The sequence below is a fragment of the Rhamphochromis longiceps genome, linkage group LG23 (assembly GCF_057381845.1).
Source record: "Rhamphochromis longiceps isolate RC_006_pf linkage group LG23, R_longiceps_female_GT1.1, whole genome shotgun sequence".
In the NCBI taxonomy this organism is placed as follows: Eukaryota; Metazoa; Chordata; class Actinopteri; order Cichliformes; family Cichlidae; genus Rhamphochromis; species Rhamphochromis longiceps.
Genome location: NC_140578.1, coordinates 8,794,191 through 8,813,073, shown reverse-complemented (window position 1 = coordinate 8,813,073; position 18,883 = coordinate 8,794,191). Strand labels below are relative to the sequence as shown.

At 41.0% G+C, this 18,883-nt stretch overlaps 2 protein-coding genes across 6 annotated transcripts in view; one reads left to right on the top strand and one right to left on the bottom strand.

Moving 5' to 3' along the window:
* The first annotated feature begins 2,402 nt into the window (after nucleotides 1–2,402).
* On the top strand, nucleotides 2,403–10,716 carry cbr4 (carbonyl reductase 4). Its single transcript, XM_085398416.1, has 6 exons — nucleotides 2,403–2,557; nucleotides 3,843–3,993; nucleotides 5,789–5,909; nucleotides 6,022–6,158; nucleotides 9,568–9,702; nucleotides 10,250–10,716. Exons 2-6 carry the CDS (start codon nucleotides 3,849–3,851, stop codon nucleotides 10,426–10,428), a joined length of 717 nt encoding a protein of 238 aa, XP_085254542.1. The 5' UTR covers nucleotides 2,403–2,557; nucleotides 3,843–3,848; the 3' UTR covers nucleotides 10,429–10,716.
* Nucleotides 10,717–12,562: 1,846 nt separating this feature from the next.
* The window catches only part of palld (palladin, cytoskeletal associated protein), a 67,449-nt gene continuing 61,128 nt past the window's right edge, over nucleotides 12,563–18,883 (bottom strand). For all 5 annotated transcript variants that reach the window (XM_085398411.1, XM_085398415.1, XM_085398412.1 and 2 more), the window contains 6 exons: nucleotides 18,760–18,848; nucleotides 17,112–17,244; nucleotides 15,047–15,254; nucleotides 14,658–14,823; nucleotides 14,210–14,343; nucleotides 12,563–14,124 (listed from right to left, as the gene is read on the bottom strand). In XM_085398411.1, the coding sequence (XP_085254537.1) occupies nucleotides 13,964–14,124; nucleotides 14,210–14,343; nucleotides 14,658–14,823; nucleotides 15,047–15,254; nucleotides 17,112–17,244; nucleotides 18,760–18,848 (891 nt within the window). In that variant the 3' untranslated portion in view covers nucleotides 12,563–13,963. The remainder of the gene's footprint in view (nucleotides 14,125–14,209; nucleotides 14,344–14,657; nucleotides 14,824–15,046; nucleotides 15,255–17,111; nucleotides 17,245–18,759; nucleotides 18,849–18,883) is intronic.

Genomic DNA, 18,883 nt, shown 5'->3' with positions numbered 1-18,883 from the left:
AAGTCCTATTTTGAAGCCTAGAGATGAAACCAGGTGTGATGAGTGAGGGTCCGTCTGACTGTCAAACATAGGGTACATGTTCTTTAGCTAACGTCTGGTGAAAGCTGTTAGCCGATGACCTTTCTGACTTTTAAAATAACTAACATTTACAAAATTAACATATTTTATTCATTATAAGCCAAAATGCCTGACTAAGTCCATAAACCTCTCATTAAGATAATTACTGATGTCAGCACCTTAACTTTTTACAACTACAGATAATGCCCCCTGGTGGCCTTTATAGAGAATGGCAGTTTTAAGGCCAAAAACTGCTTTTTATCCAGTAGCTTTGTATTTCAGTTCAGAAGCTGACACTCTAGAGTAATCATATTCAGAAATATTTACCAGGATTATTTATTGAGTATTAAAGCATCTTTCATTTGTTCCACTTTATATTAGAAGTGGCTTATCTGATTAATTGAAACCAAAGTGTTTCAGAAACAGTGGCGTATTTCTTGGTGATCAAAGGCTCTTTTTTTCAGCCGTGTCTCAGACTGAACTAACGCTCTGAAAGCCTGGTGGTGTGGTGGTGGAGGAGGAGGGCAAGGAGGAGTCATGAAATAAAGAAAAGAACAGTAACAAGTGCAATACAAACTAAGCTGCATAACAACGACAGCAAAGAGCTGGGTGCTTCAAATTAAATCTATTTGGGTGCTCATTATAGTATCTGCTAATAAACGGTTGTTACTGCCAAGCAGTGTCTCCCATGACTTACAGCAGAGTAAAGAGAGGTGAGCCTTCCCAGAGTGTTCAGCTGGGAAATGTTGACAGGAACTGACAAGCACCCAGAGAGGTCATTGTGTTGCACACAGCTCCCTGCAGAGGATGGGTTTCCATGGAAATAAGTTACTCCAATATATAAGTATGAGACTATAGTGAGGAGGAATAAGGGGGAAAAAGTGTTTTGTAAGGAACATTTACACTTTAATCATTGTTTGTAATTCTAGGTTGTGTTATATCATCTGTCCACTTGGGTTGTTGTGCTTTAGTAGATTATGCACATGTGCTAAATCTGTTGCAGGAATATTTCAGGTTGACAGGACTGTGAGTTACAGGTTGGGTAGGGACTGTGTGTAAATATAGGCAAAGCTATGTATGCACAGCCCAGGTAAAATATTCAGAGTTAGGAGTGCTGTGTAGAGTTAAAGAATTAAGGCCCCAAGGTCAACAATTCTTGATAACGTTTAAGCACAAGGCGTGTGAGCTGATTCAATTGACTGCAGCAAAAGGAATCAAGTCCTCCTTGAACTTTTTAACAGTGCCCGAGGAAACGGGCAGGAGTTATGTGCTTGGCTTCTTGGAATAGATTTTCTGTGCAATTATACCAGAAAAGTAAACGTGTGTTTTTGTAGGGCATGAAGAAAATGTGACAGCATTTAAAAATAACCCAATGATCAGGAAAAATAGTTCCAGGAACTAAATAAATAAAGTGTTTTCTTTCTCTGAAAATAAATTCAGTCCAGTGTCTCTCTGATGCACAAGCACACCTAATGAACTCTCGGTTGACAGGCTTAGAGTCACCACATTTAGAGAAATCAAACTGTTTGTAGTGTTTGCATTTTGTTCCTTTTATACTGTGTATGATTCACAGCGCTCAGGGCTACATATCCACTCTGGCACAGGTGATGAATGTGATTTTGCTTCAGCAAATCAATCTGGCAGAATAAGTCTCAGACTGATGAACTGTCCAGGTGTGGGCCAAGGCCACCCAACCGGTCTCAACATGATTCATTTTTTTTCCTTTTTTCTTTTTTTTGTGTGCACTGATGACAGATTTGCTTTTCTTCATGAGATATATTTCCACAAGGGAACAATGTGGAAAAATGAATGGCTGCAAATAGAAATCACAGTGTTATTTCACTGGCAGTAAGATAAAGATGAGGTATGCTGTATTTATTTGAAAAACGTTGAAGTTCCTGTGCTACATCAGTTAAAACAATAAATATAATTTCTAACAAAAAAGCCCATTTTAAAAAAGTAGCTAGGATGTAACAAAATAAAACAGCTTACTGAGATAACAAGCACTCTAACAGCTAAATCAAGGGAAGTAAATAAGCTAGATAAATAAAAATATTTTAAAAAATATATAATAAAACTATGTCAGAAGCTTTTGAATATATTACAATAAAGTGATTCTTTAAAGTAAAATAGATCAACAAAAACGAATAAAACGGTCAGACTAAATATAGCAAAACAAGCACAGCAAATGTCAGATGGCAAAGTGGGTCAGTGTACACACGGTGTAACGTACAGTGGACAGTGTAGGGTGGAACTACAGTGGCTGGGTAAAGGTAAAAAAAATCACCAATCAATCAAAGCAGTGCTGGTTCAGTTCAGCCAATCCAGCGTTACCACAGCGCCCTCTACCGACCAACAACGACCAGCACAATAACAACAAAAAACATGGCGGCGCCCATGACTACCCGCTCCTCTGGTATTCTTTATTTGTTCAGTAAATAACATTTGTTACATTTGTAACAGTGTTTCTCAAACGGGGTGTTAGACTCAGAAAAACGAGGTAAGTATCATATCGCTGCATAAACGTAACTGTACGATGACATTTAAAGCTAAATACGGCTACTATTTACCGGACAGCGACTGTGACTCTTAGCCTCACTGAAGTGACCCGGTGTCCTACTTTGTGTTGTGCTGCAGAGCATTTTGTCCCACATGTTAAGGCAGGGTGTCATGTTTTATAATCTTGGCTGTGTTTACTTGCCTAGACCCATACAGACAAACAACCAACCTTACCGTCACGTATTCATCCCAGCACGCGCGCTTCCGTGCACTTAAATAGATATAAACTCTGTGCCAAAATAATGGGGGAAAGATTAAAGGAAAATATATACTATACTATAAAATGAGTTTTTAAAACAAATCGCACATTCAAACAACCCGATGATGGCCGAAGAAGACTGCTCCAAATTTTAGGAGCTAAAAAAATTGGTTTTAAAGTATAATCGCGTAGCCTCAGTGACAAGGTCTCTAAAGGTAGCCCTTTATAAATTAGCCGGTACCTGTTTATCTACAACTTAAGAAGAACAAGTGTGATATGTGAGCACCGGCCATCCCTCCTCTGCACATGTCCAAACCCTACCACCTTTGCCTCTCTCCCTTATTAACAGTGATGGTTAATCAATCTGTCCGTAGTATAGATAGAGCTGTTAAAGCCTGTTTTTCTGTTTGCTATCGCAGTGTTTCTTCAGCATCTAAAATACATTCAGACTGATGTGTGTTGACTCAAAAGACAAAAATCCCAGTAATCCCAGTGTTTCAGTCCTAAACCAAAAGAAAACTTTGTTAAAGCAAACAGGGTGTTATTATTACACATATAAGTTGTCATATAAATACATTATGCTTATATACTAGGGTGACCAGATCTCAACAAAAGATTGTTTATATGTAACACACATGGGACACATCATATTTGTATTTGTGTAACACTGAATAATAACTGACAAAAAATAACAATTTTTCTAATTTACTGTCACTTCATTTGTGGTAGTGTCCATCTGACACTGACTTTCCCCATACAGAGTTTAACCTGCACTTGACTATAATAAAAGCGTTCCCTACTTTCTTCAGCCAGACTTTAGAAAAAAGTGCCTGCAGAGCCGATTGAAATATGGAACAAGGGATAAAAATGCTGTGTGTTTATGCTGTGTAGCTTCCATTCAATAATCAGACTACACCATCGACTTATGAAGATCATAAAGGGAAGCAGGCATGTCTCTCCTGTGTTTCATCTGAGATAGTCCGGATGCTGTTCTGTAGCTGTAATTGAGCTGTTGCCTCTCCTGCAGGTCATCATGTCCAGACTGGCAGTAGTGTGTGGGGGTTCCAGAGGCATTGGGAAAGCAGTGTCCTGCCTGCTGGCAGAAAGAGGCTGCAGGGTAGCCGTCGTCTCCAGGAACAAAGACGTCGCCCAGGCAACTGTGGCATCTCTGCATGGAGGTATAATGCTGTGCTGTGTGTAATACAGTGCTTAACAAAATTATTAGATCACCGGATATAAAAAGAAAGCACAAGTATTTTAGAAGTCTGCGAAAAACAAATTAAATTACTGAACTCACTGAACTGAATTGTTGTTTTAATACCCAAATTATAACCAGCACACTGGACTTCTCTCAGAACTAAATTAATCAAGCAGAACATTCAACCACTGCTAGTAAAATAGCAATTTTTTTTAGGATTAAAAATATTATTTTTATTAACAAGCTTGCACAAACTGGTGCATTAACCATTACAGAAACATAAAAAATTATTTTGGTAATTACCAATAGTGTTGATTTAAGGTAGCTGTGGCGTAAACCTTACCCTGGATTTTGGACTAATAAATGAGTTAATGAGTAAAGTGTACAGACATGTGCCAGAGCTATTAGAGCTTTTCATTAGCGTGCTTTTTTCTGCACAACGGCCCTCCTCTAAAGGAAAATTACCAATTTTTATTTTCAAAAGTATGGCTTAATTTACTCAAGCTTAAAATGCAGATTTGTTATGAAATTGGCAAAAACAACAGAGAACAACAGCATATGTTGTCTTCATTCTTACTTACAACACCGAAAAGCCAAATTTTGAGAAGGAAAAAAAAGAATGAATTTCACAGTTTAAGTTTTTGTAATTTTTGTAATGTGGGGAGTATTTATAATTGAGATGTTTTAAGAAGTTTCATTTACCCACTAGATAAGCAGAAGAAAATGGAGTCACAGATACAGTTCAGATCAAACAGAGTAAATAAAAATATGCATCAAAACCTCCTTGTGTAGATTTATTCAAAATTACAAATAATAAAATTAAAGACTTCTCTGTATCATTTTGATTTAGTCTTTGCAAGTACACATTATAAATAAACAAGCATGTAGCTCCTTCTTTCTTTATAAATATGGGTGGGATATTTATTTTAAATAGTCTAGCTCTACACTGCCATCAACTGTAAGTAAAAGATGTACGTGACATTGGTATGATATCTCACACTGAGGGTTTTTTGGCTTTGAAACTAGATGTGACTAAACAGAGAGACTCTGTGCACTCTAGTAACTTGTCAGTCAGTCACATGTTAAATATCATAAACCAGGGGTGTCAAACTCAAATACACAGTGGGCCAAAATTCAAAACTAGAACAAAGTCGCGGGCTAACGTTAATATTTATTGAAATATATTTATTCCTCCAGATATATATAAGAATGAATCTTTTCTTATGGACTCAAACACGTTTTGCTGAAAAACTGAATATGGAACAAGCAAAGCTTAATACTAAACAATATATATTAGCTGTATAATACCAGTAGGCCAGCTCTAATAGTAATTTGGTATGGCTTCGCGGGCCAAATGTAATTAGGCTGCGGGCCAAATTTGGCCCGCGGGCCAGAGTTTGACACCTATGTCATAAACCATTAACCTTTGTATAATCCTTTGTGACTATAACGTCGAACATATTTTACAAAGACAACACTGTTTTGTATTTGGCAAGGCTTGAAATGAGAGCTTGAGAACATAAACTCATCAGTAAATAGTTTACTGAGGTCATAAACCAAGTTAGAAGATATGGTAGTTTTCTCACGGCAACTATACAGTCAGACTTTCAACCAGAGGAGTCGCCCCCTGCTGGCCATTAGAAAGACTGCAGGTTTAAAGCACTCAGAAGCTACGCCCATTTTTAATTAAATACAAGGTTCAGTGTAGACTTAGAGGACCTTTATAAACATACTGCAGTGATGCCGACAGTAGATCTGATGTGTGTCTTCTCTAGATGAGCACATTGCTTTTAGCTGTGACATCTCTAAAGAACAGGAGGTGCAGAAAACATTTGAAATGATCCAGAAGACCTGTGGAAACATCTCCTATCTCGTGAACGCAGCTGGTATCAACAGGTGAGCAAGCACTGAAGTTGACACCTCTACTGATTCTCAGCTGCATTTGCAGACATATTTAGACGCATGTAAATGCTGAACCCCTGCAAGTTGCTGTTGTCTGTTTGCACAGAGATGGTCTGCTACTGAGGACCAAACCAGAGGACATGGTGGCTCTGCTTCACACCAACCTGCTGGGCTCCATGTTGACCTGCAGGGCAGCGCTGCGCAGCATGCTGCACAGCCAAGGAGCAGCTATTGTTAATATAGGTACTTGATGATTCACATTAGTGGTGTGTCTTCAATTTAACCACTAGATGGCTGTGTTACTACTTTTATAGATTCAAGTCAGTGTACCCTTTAAGGAGGATATTATTTTGTACGGTGGCCCTGAGAGGCCAAACGGATTGCAACTTAAGAAAACACCAGCAATAAGAAAAACGCTGCAAAAGCACACAAAACACAATGGAAATAGGAAAAAGCAAAACAGAAATAGGAAAAAGACAACAGAAATAGGAAAAAACTGATTTCCAAAAGCACAAGGGAATTGTTTCTGGAGAGAAAATAACCCAATGTTGCAGGGACCAAAATATGCTAAGAATTGCGCTGGGAGACACTTAAAAGAAGTGGAGGATCTATCGGTTTTGTGAGGAAAGAAAAGATGAGAGGTAAGTGTGTTAGCCTAACTATTCGCCTAAAAATCCATCATCAGTATTATATGAATCATGATAAAACACACCAAGCATGTTTTGGGTTCGTGCAACTTGTCCGTTGGGTTATTGTCTCCCCAGAAACACTTCCCTTGTGCTTTTGGAAATCAGTTTTTTCCTATTTCTGTTGTCGTTTCTCCTATTGCCATTGTGTTTTGTGTGCTTTTGCAGCGTTTTTCTTATTGCTGGTGTTTTCTTAAGTTGCAGTCCGTTTGGCCTCTCAGGGCCACCGTAATTTTGTGCTCATTTTAGTCCAAATAAAATCAGATACTGACAATTTCTTTGAATTCACGCAACAAGCTTGTGGATGTATGGTTTTACGTTTCTTTTTCCTCATGAACTGTAATCAGATACATTATGAGTGAGAGAGAGAGGTTACTAAAAGAATCCTGAATAGAAACCTCCCAGAGAAAAGATGGTGGCACAAGTAGGTGGTAAAGTTTGAGTTTCTAGTGTTCCAGCTGTTTTCTTTTTTTCTTTCTTTTGTTGGTACATTAAATACAGAAAATAATATGTATTTGTTGAAAAAAGCGGTTTGAGAGGCTAAAAACAACCTACATAATTTACAGGATAACGAATAAGTGAGTATAGAATATAATAAAATACTAAATGTAACAGAAAACAACAAGTTTAGTTAATGGTAGATGATATTAGTCTCAGTATTGGGGAAAGTGTAGTAAACGGTGCAGGCTTGGGGAAAAAAAGCTGTGAGGTGAAAGAACAGATGATTCTCTGCTAAACAGATGTGTGGAGTTATAAACATTACTGCATGAGGAAGAGATTACCTAAATCAGTCTGTTAGTGGAAGTTCTCTGCTGCCTGTTCAGTAAGTGGTGCAGAGGGTGGTCGGGATTATCCACAATGGATAAAAGTTTGTTGAGGGACTTCCTCTCAGAGTCAGCCTTCCTGGTCAGTTTATTGGTCTCTGATGTTGCAGACTAAAGGAAAGTATACACTGCACTCGTCACAGGGACAACTGAAATTAAAAGTAACTTGAATATACCTAAGTAACGGCTCAAGCTGTTTCAAGATGGTAAGACTTGCTCCTAGAAGGGCTTTGTTGAAATCTCGAATGCCACCGACACCTGGGACTGCAGCTCTTAAGAAGCACCGGATTGACTGCATCCTGTAAGAAAATCCAACCAGAATCTGAAACCACAAGCACGGCTATAATAATATTAATGTGACTTCTACCTCAAGGTTTACAGTGTTTATATTTCTTTGTAAAGAAAATCTATGAAATTATACAGACAGAGTAACAAATTCTTCATCCAGCACGCTGGGAGTCAGGTAATTTGATTGTGATTTACAGTGGGGCAAAAAAGTATTTAGTCAGCCACCGATTGTGCAAGTTCCCCCACTTAAAATGATGACAGAGGTCAGTAATTTGCACCAGAGGTACACTTCAACTGTGAGAGACAGAATGTGAAAAAAAAAATCCATGAATTCACATGGTAGGATTTGTAAAGAATTTATTCGTAAATTAGGGTGGAAAATAACTATTTGGTCACCTCAAACATGGAAAATCTCTGGCTCTCACAGACCTGTAACGTCTTCTGTAAGAAGCTTTTCTGTCCCCCACTCGTTACCTGTATGAATGGCACCTGTTTGAACTCATCATCTGTATAAAAGACACCTGTCCACAGCCTCAAACAGTCAGACTCCAAACTCCGCCATGGCCAAGACCAAAGAGCTTTCGAAGGACACCAGGAAAAGTATTGTAGACCTGCACCAGACTGGGAAGAGTGCATCTACAATAGGCAAGCAGCTTGGTGTGAAAAAATCAACTGTGGGAGCAATCATCAGAAAATGGAAGACATACAAGACCACTGATAATCTCCCTCGATCTGGGGCTCCACGCAAGATCTCATCCCGTGGGGTCAAAATGATCATGAGAACGGTGAGCAAAGATCCCAGAACCACACGGGGGGACCTGGTGAATGACCTGCAGAGAGCTGGGACCAAAGTAACAAAGGTCACCATCAGTAACACACTACAACGGCAGGGAATCAAATCCCGCAGTGCCAGACGTGTTCCGCTGCTGAAGCCAGTGCATGTCCAGGCCCGTCTGAAGTTTGCCAGAGAGCACATGGATGATACAGCAGAGGATTGGGAGAATGTCATGTGGTCAGATGAAACCAAAGTAGAACTTTTTGGTATAAACTCAACTCGTCGTGTTTGGAAGAAGAAGAATACTGAGTTGCATCCCAAGAACACCATACCTACTGTGAAGCATGGGGGTGGAAACATCATGCTATGGGGCTGTTTTTCTGCCAGGGGGACAGGACGACTGATCCGTGTTAAGGACAGAATGAATGGGGCCATGTATCGTGAGATTTTGAGCCAAAACCACCTCCCATCAGTGAGAACTTTGAAGATGAAACGAGGCTGGGTCTTCCAACATGACAATGATCCAAAACACACCGCCCGGGCAACAAAGGAGTGGCTCCGTAAGAAGCATTTGAAAGTCCTGGAGTGGCCTAGCCAGTCTCCAGACCTCAACCCCATAGAAAATCTGTGGCGGGAGTTGAAAGTCCGTGTTGCTCGGCGACAGCCCCAAAACATCACTGCTCTCGAGAAGATCTGCATGGAGGAATGGGCCAAAATACCAGCTACTGTGTGTGCAAACCTGGTAAAGACCTATAGTAAACGTTTGACCTCTGTTATTGCCAACAAAGGTTATGTTACAAAGTATTGAGTTGTATTTTTGTTATTGACCAAATACTTATTTTCCACCCTGATTTACGAATAAATTCTTTACAAATCCTACCATGTGGATTCATGGATTTTTTTTTCACATTCTGTCTCTCACAGTTGAAGTGTACCTCTGGTGCAAATTACTGACCTCTGTCATCATTTTAGGTGGGGGAACTTGCACAATCGGTGGCTGACTAAATACTTTTTTGCCCCACTGTATATTAAATGTGGAATCAAGTCATCTTAATGGATTTCTCTGGTCATGTCTGCAGGCTCTGTTGTGGGCCTGAAAGGGAACTCTGGCCAGTGTGTCTACAGTGCCAGTAAAGCTGGTCTAGAGGGTTTCACTCGCTCCTTGGCTAAAGAAGTTGCTTCACGTAATATCAGGGTTAACCTCCTGGCTCCAGGTACAGAATATGCTTCTGATTCTTTCACTTTTCTCTCTGTCTTCTCAATATCTGCTACAATCCACTGCTATCAGAGAACCACACTGAGCCCTTTAACCGGTCAGCGTTCAATTTACGCGTAGTGTCATTCATATCGAGGTACGTGTTGTTGGTTCCTTGGAGGACTGCGCGCAAGTGGTTGTGTATCTCTTTGAGTAGACTGTGTGGACCAATGAGTTTATATACAGTCACTCATGCAAACAGACACAAACGCAGTACCGTAAAACAAACACAAATCTCTTGTTTACTTCTCCCACTCATGAGCAAGACTATGAGATACTTGAGCTTCTCCACGTAAGGCAGCAACTCATCCCTAACTTTCCTCCAGCTGCCTTATATTCCTAAGAACCGTGGCCTCACTTTCATCCCTGCCACTTGACACTCTCTGCTCCAATGCAACTTGCAGCAAAGATTAGATCCTTAGATTAGTGATTGGTAATTAGTACAAAGCACTGCTTGTGTCAGTCTCTGTCATCTCATTGCTGTTTTTTTCCCCATCTTTTGGTAGGTTTTATACACACTGACATGACTGCAGGGATGAGAGAGGAGGCTTTAGAGCGCTCCATCCCTCTGGGGAGATTTGGAGAGCCGGAGGAGGTAGCCCGGGCCGTCCTCTTCCTCCTGGAGTCCCGCTACATTACAGGAGAAACGCTGGTGGTGGACGGAGGGCTGCAGCTGGCCATGTAGGGAGTAACAGCTTCCTCCGGAGCTACTGTTTTGAATATTCAGTGTCTTATTTTAGGCATTAAGTGTCACTGTCGATTGAGAAATTTATGACTGATAACAAAAAGAAAAACTTTTGAACTTAAAGCCTTACATCTTAAGTTAAATCTAGAGCTCTGCCCAAACTAAGTTAAAAGTGATACCTGGTAAGCTGCTGGATTGTGAGATGTGTGTTTATTACTCGTATCAGATGTATTGCTACTGCAAAAGCCTTCAGATTAAAGCAAACATAATGTATGTTGTTAAAACTCATTTACTTTCTTCTGCTGAGTCACTCTGTTCAGCCACAGTGGGCGTGGCCTTTGAGAGTCAGTCATGACTAACGCTGCTGACTCCAGAGTGTCTGGCCTAGTCCAGACCTCCGTGCCCTGGGGTCCTAAATTTGATCAGTGAATTTAACGCTGTTGGTCTTTTTCCATGACTGTAAAGCACCCGCCCGCTTGCATGCCACTGATCCTTACGCTCATGTTTTGTTCCCCACGTCCCCCTGGGAGACCCCCTCACAGCCGCCACATGTTGCCCTCCACAGCCTCCTGCCTGCGCCCCCCAAGCCCACCTCTGGCGCGGCCTATAGAGCGAGGAGGCATTTGGGGCTGCAGCTGGAGGGAATTAAAGGTAGCGGTGGAGGTAGGGGGGTATTTTTAGTGCTGGGAATGTTTTGAGTGTCTAGTTACAGCTCTGGACCTGTACTGTGGATGTGTGGGGCTAGAGGTGACTGTCATGCTCACTGATGAGATTTGCAAAGCTGTTATCAAAACCTGGACTTTAAATGAGCTACAGTGTGTGGGGGGGCTGTTGTGTGCATTTCTCCTCTAAGTGTTGTATGTCTTTCTAAACGGAGCAGCCAGCCAGGTAGATGGACTCAACAGCCATTTTTCAAGTCTATTTAAACTCATTTTAAACTGAATCTGGTCTACTTTTAGGTTACTATTTATTTTTTAGGTTACTATATATTTACTTTTTTTGCATCATCTGATGTTTGCTGTGATGTTCACTCCAGAAACCTTGGTTTTGTGTTAAAACCTGAATGCTCCAGACCAGCAACACACAAAACTCCTGCTTTTATAAAAGTGCTCACATTTCCTGACGATCAGTTAAGAGAGGAGCTTAGAGACCCAAGGTTTTGGGTGATGACACCATCTGGAACAGCTGCTCTAGACAGGACAAGGCAGCCTTTTCTGACAGGAAATGATTAATACAGACAGAACGGGTAAGTCTGCAAGGTAAGATTTAAACCAGCCTAACGCTGATCCAGACACACCCACTACTTGATGTAACCTGTTTAATGTGACTGTGTAACAGTGACGCAGTATCAAAAGCAGAACAGTGTAATTCCCAGCATCTGGACCCATCAAAATGTCATTTGTAACCCTAAGAAGGGCACTTTCAGTCAAATGTAATTTATAAAATTATAACTAAAATTTATAAAAAGTGTTATGCATTTCCTAAAAGGCTTCTCAGCTACAATCTTTTCTAAAATCTTTGGCAATTAAGGTCACCTGGGCTTATCCCTAGCTATAACTTTCCAGGTAAGGATAAATCCAGGTTAGATTTGAGGTTTTACAGCAAGGGTTGGGTTGAACAATAGCATGCTTATACCAGGTGTGAACAGAACCGATTAACATGAATAATAATATCAGGCCACACGAGAGTCGCAGTGACACAAAGTATATAAAATAGTTTAATTTTGCTGCTGAAATCAGTGAAACTTTCCAGATAAGGACAAAAATCACTAATAGAGTGAGTAGATTAAGGCACGACGCTTGAATGAACATGTTGAACTTTATCTACAACACAAACTTGAGCAGTAGTTCCCCAGAAACCCTGGCGAGCTATTGCTCAAGACCACTTTAAAAAAAATTGCAGGAAGGTCTGGCTCCAAAGAAGCAAAGTAAAAAGAACTGAGGGGTGGCTTGAGACTTTTGCACAGTACATGTACCCCTTATTGGGAATCACTGTGCCAAATCACTGCTTGACTTTATAGCTTTTTAACGTATTTAGCACAAGTGGCATTTCCTGTGACCGATAATATGCCTTTTGGCATTCTTTTATTGTTTTAGAGAAGCCTACCAGTCCACAAAAACATTCACACTGTGCCTGAAGAGTTTGATTTTTTTATTAACATTTTATAACCTAAAATAGTATCAGGAGAACAATCCATATACAGGCATTGATTGGCATAGAAATGTGCAAACACAAAGTGTCAGCTGACCGAAGCTCAGAAAAAAGATGCCCACAAGGAGACAAATCGTAGATATAAATATGCTTTGCTGTTGATTTCTTAATGTTGAGAGTTTTTATTACCCATGAATACTGAAGGAAAGAAGCAGTTTTGTTTTTGTTTTTTTTAAATGCATCCTAGTAAAAGTTACTTGGCACTGTACAAGTGTCCAAAAAAAACATGCAAAGAAACTGTGTTTGCATTAAGTGATTTAAGGCAGTAAATATATTTATAAAGCTTCATGATAGACAGGATTGTTTTATCGGTGAACTGAAGGTTGCAAATATAATTTATGTTAAGATTGCTTTGGAAAGTAAATAGCATTTTTTTTTTTTCCATACAAAAATAAAATGGACAATCTGTGATGTGTGTGACGAAAAACACTGAAACCCTTCACAGCACCCTCTCTTAAGTGAGAACGTTTCAATTCACACTTCAAAAAAAAGAAAGAAAAGAAAATCAAAGAAGAAGAAAAAGTAATCACCTAAATAACCCACCATCATTTTAGTTTTTCAGTATTACACTTCACATCCCTCCACTGACTTGCTTTTACTCCCATTTTCTCTTGTTAAAACCAACTTTCCTTAAGGTCTGCTGCACATACACATCCTTTTAACCAAACGTTAAATGTCTTCTGCCCCCCCAAAACAAAACAACAACAAAAAAACACCGTTTTTAAGGTCCGGCCTTGTCCAGTATCTGATCTACAACCTAAAAGCGCAGATTGTATGATGCTTTAACTATCTGCACTGTGCTACATAAGCCCTCACAATAAAAGTGGGTGATCTCCTTCGTCCAAGCTACGATGCTTTGAATCATTCAGTCTCGTTTCCTCAGCTGGTGTGATTGCTACTTATAAATACAGTATTAGTTGGTGAATTGCAAATGGCACCACTTGAACATGCATAGTGATTTGGTTTCATTTTTTTGTATCTTTACAGAAAGAAAAAGGCACTTTAAAGGGTAAAACAGAGTCAGGCATACACTGAACAGTCTTTTCTTGTGGTAAACACCTCAATCACTTCCAGATCCAGTTAATAAAATGAAACTTGGGGAAACAACTTGATGAATTCTGTAATACATTAGTGTTGTGTCATCCTATTTAGAACAAAGAAACATGGCAACACCTTTCTCACTTTGCCCACCCAAGCTTAAATTCAGTATCTGCAGTTCATTGGTGGTGGACAAGAATATACTCTGCCTCTCCTCGTTAGGAGTGCCCGGATCACAGGCAGCTTTCTGGCTTTTCTGGGTAATCCTCACACCTCTGACTCGTCTCTACAGGTCGTCGCTTTCCACCAGGCCTCCGGGCTGCACTGGGCTGGAGTCGGGGAAGAAGGCCGCCTTCACATCCAGACCTCTCTCCGTCAGTGCTGCGTAGCGGCTGGTGGAGGGACGCACCTTTTTTGGCTTTGGGAGGTTAGGCTGCTGCCATTGAGCTAAAGAAGGAATAGAAGTATTTAAATAGTTTGTATAAAGGAAAATGCTGGATTCAGGGAGAAGTGTGTGATAGCTTAGACTTACTGTGGACATCAAGCCGAGCGGTGCTAGATACGATGCCGGCGTCATTCTTGGCTGACACGGTGTACCAGCCGGCATCTTCTTTCAAGGCTGGCTGGATGATCATACATAGGTAGCCACAGTTGTCCTGGTGCATGCTGGGAAAGAAGAGAAAGAGCATTGACATACATCAGATAACTGATATACATCAGATGTCAGAGACATGACACTTACATGAAATAAGGTAATATTTAAATATTGTTTTTCTTGGCGTACTGTATCTATAATATGAATTGTCATTGCATGTGTTGGTGCTGTGATGGCGTGATCCTAGTCCTCTGGATTGAAATGTTATTGAAACCATAACTGTGCACATGTTTAGGGCTTGTATAACTTACTGGGGAAAATGCTTTCTAAATCTCATTTTAGGGCAAAGTCACCAAACCAGTTTGGTTTACTTATTCCTGTTTACCTGATTCTGTCTGTGTTGTGAGTGAAAGACTCATTCTCCCTCTTCCAGAAGATCTGCGGATAGGGAACCCCCGTCACACGGCACTCCAGTCGCACAGGATGACCCTCTGCAACGCTCGTGTTCTGCAGTTTCTCGATGAATGAAGGGGCCTTGTGCATCTCTTTGGCTAAGGAGAGAGAAGGTGTTACTTAGATGCACTAATGAACCAGGACAGCAACATCTCCTGCTGGATGTTTATGGAAGCCATTCACAGTTAAAGTTAGTTTCCAGGTAGTTTCTAATTTAGACGTTATTAACCCTAGAACGGTCTGCTTTCCCATGAGTCCCTCAAATGCCACCCCATTAAAAAAAAAAAAAAAGTCTCTGTTCGTGCTGATCGTTCTGTTTACCTGCAACGATGAGTTCCAGGTTGAAAGAGTTCTGGCCGGCTCTGTTGCTGGCGATGCAGGTGTAGATGCCTGCGTCGCGGCTGGTCACAGGTTCGATGACCAGCGAGTGCACGCCGTTTTCTCTCACCAGCATCTTATGGGCAGAATCAGGGCGGATGGTCTGTCCGTTCAACTGCCAGATGAGGTCAGGAGTGGGCAGGCCGCTCACCTACAGGAGGGGAAAAACACAGAAGACATTACATTTGAGTGAATGCATGAATGCTCACGTCGTGCCTGTTTTTGTTGGAGGAATTTGATTGTTATCCGCATGTTCGTGTTTATTGGGAGTATGAAAACAGTTTAGTTAATCTTTGTTTGTCTGGGGGAGACTGGTCACCTGCATGCTTTGTCACAGGAATAAACTGGACTCGGAGAAGACATGTTTCTCTTTGCAGAGAAACCCAACACCTGCTCTGCTGCCTCTGGCCCACATGGAAAATGTGCCACTATTACAATGTTCACATTCTCACAAAACAGCAGACTAAGCAGTGATAAGTACTTCTGGAAGGAAACCAGTGCGCATTTAGAAGTTGAGACATTTTAAGAACGGAAAATCTAGAAAGCCTCAAATGACCTGCAAATAGATATTTGCTATAAATATCTTCGACATTAAGAGCTCTGAAGGAATGGAGACTCTGGGTTTATTTCTGAGAGGCCCAAAAAGACAGGCTTTTTATAGAGAGTTAATTGTGGGTCTGCTTTATTTTATTACATGCACCAGCTTTTCAAAGAGGTTCCTCGGTGCCTCAGGCCGCAGGGAGACGAGGTGAAGATGGAGGGGATGAAGAAAGAAAACGAGCACGGGTGGTGGGAGTGGTGTAAGGGGAAATAATTTTAGAAAAACCTGATCCCACTTAATCCCTGAAAAATGACACCTGTGTGCCCTGTCTGTCTGTTGTGAGCCATTCATAAAGTGATGAAAAATCTTGTCTGCGCTAGTTCACTAGAGGAACTGGAATGCACGGAAAGGGAAATGCTTCCTTGGCAGCACTGACATGGAGCCTCCCTGAAAGCAATACAGACGCTGAATTAAAGGGTGGATTTGAAATGGTTTTTTCTCTATTACTATGATTAACATATTCTCTTTGGTGCGGGCATCTTTCTTTCTAGTCACGTCTCACTTATTTTAGACTCTTTGGTTTATCAAAGAATAGCAGCGATAGTGTGTTCACCTGCAGTCTATTCAATAAGCACAGCAGGTTAAATCAAAGCAATGGCTTGGTGAGTAGGGTTAAAGTTAAAATGACAGATTGTAACACACTGTAACACAGGGCTGAAACCACAGGCACATTAAAGTTCATAGCTTGACACGCCATACTCAACCAAAGAAAAAACACAAACCCAAAAAACAAAAAGTTTGTTTTTTCTTCTTTTTTACATCAAAAACGCAGCATCTCAAAACCAACTTTATAAAAAAGTTGGTTTTGAGTTATCGAAATTACTTTTTCAACCACGTGCAGCTTTTGATATTAGAAACTTCTTTTGTAAGAGTGTGCCAGGCCATCAACTTTATATGTTGTTTTTGAGTTCCTGAAGAAAACCTGGGTAAAAACAGGGAGGGTTTGCAATCTCCACATAGAAAGTTCTGAAATCAGGACCGTTTCTGTCTGGCAGCAGTGCTAGCCATATATTAACAGTTTTAACAGGGAAGACCTTTCTCAAAACAGACTGAAAAGAGAATCAGGCTGCCACTAATAAAACCTGCCATGTGCTATTACATCACATCAGTCCAAACACTGTGGAAAAACTCGATGCTTCCAGATTTGGACCATTTCATCGACTTGACCTCCTACAATAATAAAAGCTGTATGCACAGCACATTGGTATATGTATGCTCGTTTATGTAATGCAAGAAGTTCTAATCGTGAAACATTTTGTAACATTGTTAAAAAGTGCTGTATAGGTGTTTTTAATATTGTTATTAATTGACTGAGCAACCACAGTACAACCATAGTTCCTTCCTTCCTCTGTTTTATCACAGTGTACACCCATGCTGGCACATGTTACACTAGAGGTGTGTATTTACCTTGCAGTCCATTCGACACAGGCGGCCTTCCTGAACAATGAGGTCACCAGGCGCCTGCAGGAAGTGGGGGCGGAAGTGACGCTCTTGGATGTTATCGTTCTCATCACCGCTGTCTCTAGACCTGGACCTGGGCCTGATAGAGAGAGAGAGAGAGAGAGACAGACAGACAAAGGGTTTCTGGGATTAAAATTTAAGCTCGGAATTAATGAGATGTTTTGGAAAAGAACAAACTTTTAGTTTTTATTTGCTGACTGTTAAACTCTCAACTAAGGCTACACGGGGAAGCACATAAAATCATAGGTGAAATCCCCCCTGTCAGAAAGAGTAGAATCAAGTCAAGTCAAGTCAAGTTTATTTATAAAGCACATTTAAAAACAACCGAGGCTGACCAAAGTGCTGTACAATAAAATACAAATATAAAATACAATAAAACACAAGTACATAAAACACCTCACTGATAAAACAATAAATTAAAACAATAAGTTAAACCTTGCTAAAAGCCAATGAGAAGAGGTGAGTTTTAAGAGCAGTTTTAAAAGTTCCAAGGATTGTGGAGAATCTGATGTGAGGAGGTAAACTGTTCCACAGTCTGGGTGCAGCCACAGCAAAAGCCTTCTCTCCCCTAGTCTTTAGTCTGTACCTGGGAACATCTAAAAGCATCAGGTCTGCTGACCTCAAAGATCTCCTGGGGCGGTAGCATGTACCGCCCCAGGAGAATACTTTAAAGAATACTTTAACCCTTTAAACCCTGACCTAATTTGCCCTTTAAACCAGGGGAAGGCAACTCCAGGCCTCAAGGGCCGGTGTCCTGCAGGTTTTAGATGCGTCCTTGATCTAACACAGCTGATTTAAATGGCTAAATTACCTCCTCAACATGTCTTGAAGTTCTCCAGAGGCCTGGTAATGAGCTAATCATTTGATTCAGGTGTGTTGACCCAGGGTGAGATCTAAAACCTGCAGGACACCGGCCCTCGAGGCCTGGAGTTGCTAAAAATGCTAACCGTCATCGGTGACGGGTTAGGGTTTAAAAAACCCTCCAGTTCTCTTTCCCCTACTTCCACTTCCTGTTTTGTGACATGTAAAAGTCTCTTTAAGACTTGTACAGCAGGACAGGACCTGGAGATGTTCTTATAACTATACTCAAACACAGTGACATCACCACACTGCCTGAATATCAGCCAAGGAGAGAAATAAAGAGAGCAGGAGACACTGATTGTTATCTGGATCTCTCTCCTTACTCAAAACATCCTTAAGCTCTAATTTAATCAGGGTGTGTTCATCTTGATAACAGATTACAGGTGTTTTTTATGTTCTGTAAGCGACCATAAGAATGTCTGCGATCGTCAGTGCATTTTTCAATATCTGGCCTTGCACGACTGCATACTGCATATACAAGACCATTAGAGCAATGAAAAACAGAGCCATGCTAACAGGTGTTCCCTCTCATTAACACTGAGCTTTTCTCCCCCGAACAGTGGGATTCAGCTCACGGCAAACATTTGCTTAAATAGAAGCTTCTTGGACTGTTTTGAATCCGTGCGGAAATGTGTGAGCGAGCACAGAAGCACGTGCAGATGGTGAACAGCCTGCACCACACGCGCCAGACGGAGATTTTGTTTGTCTTCTCTCCCTCTGCTGCCAGCCTCACCTGCGCATGTGTCCAGGTGCTGAGCGCTGGCTGCGACCTCGCTGGTTCACCGCCTGGACCATCATCCTGCCAGTGCAGCTCACCCTGCCCTGAGAGAGGAAGAGAGGGAACTTATGAGGTGATA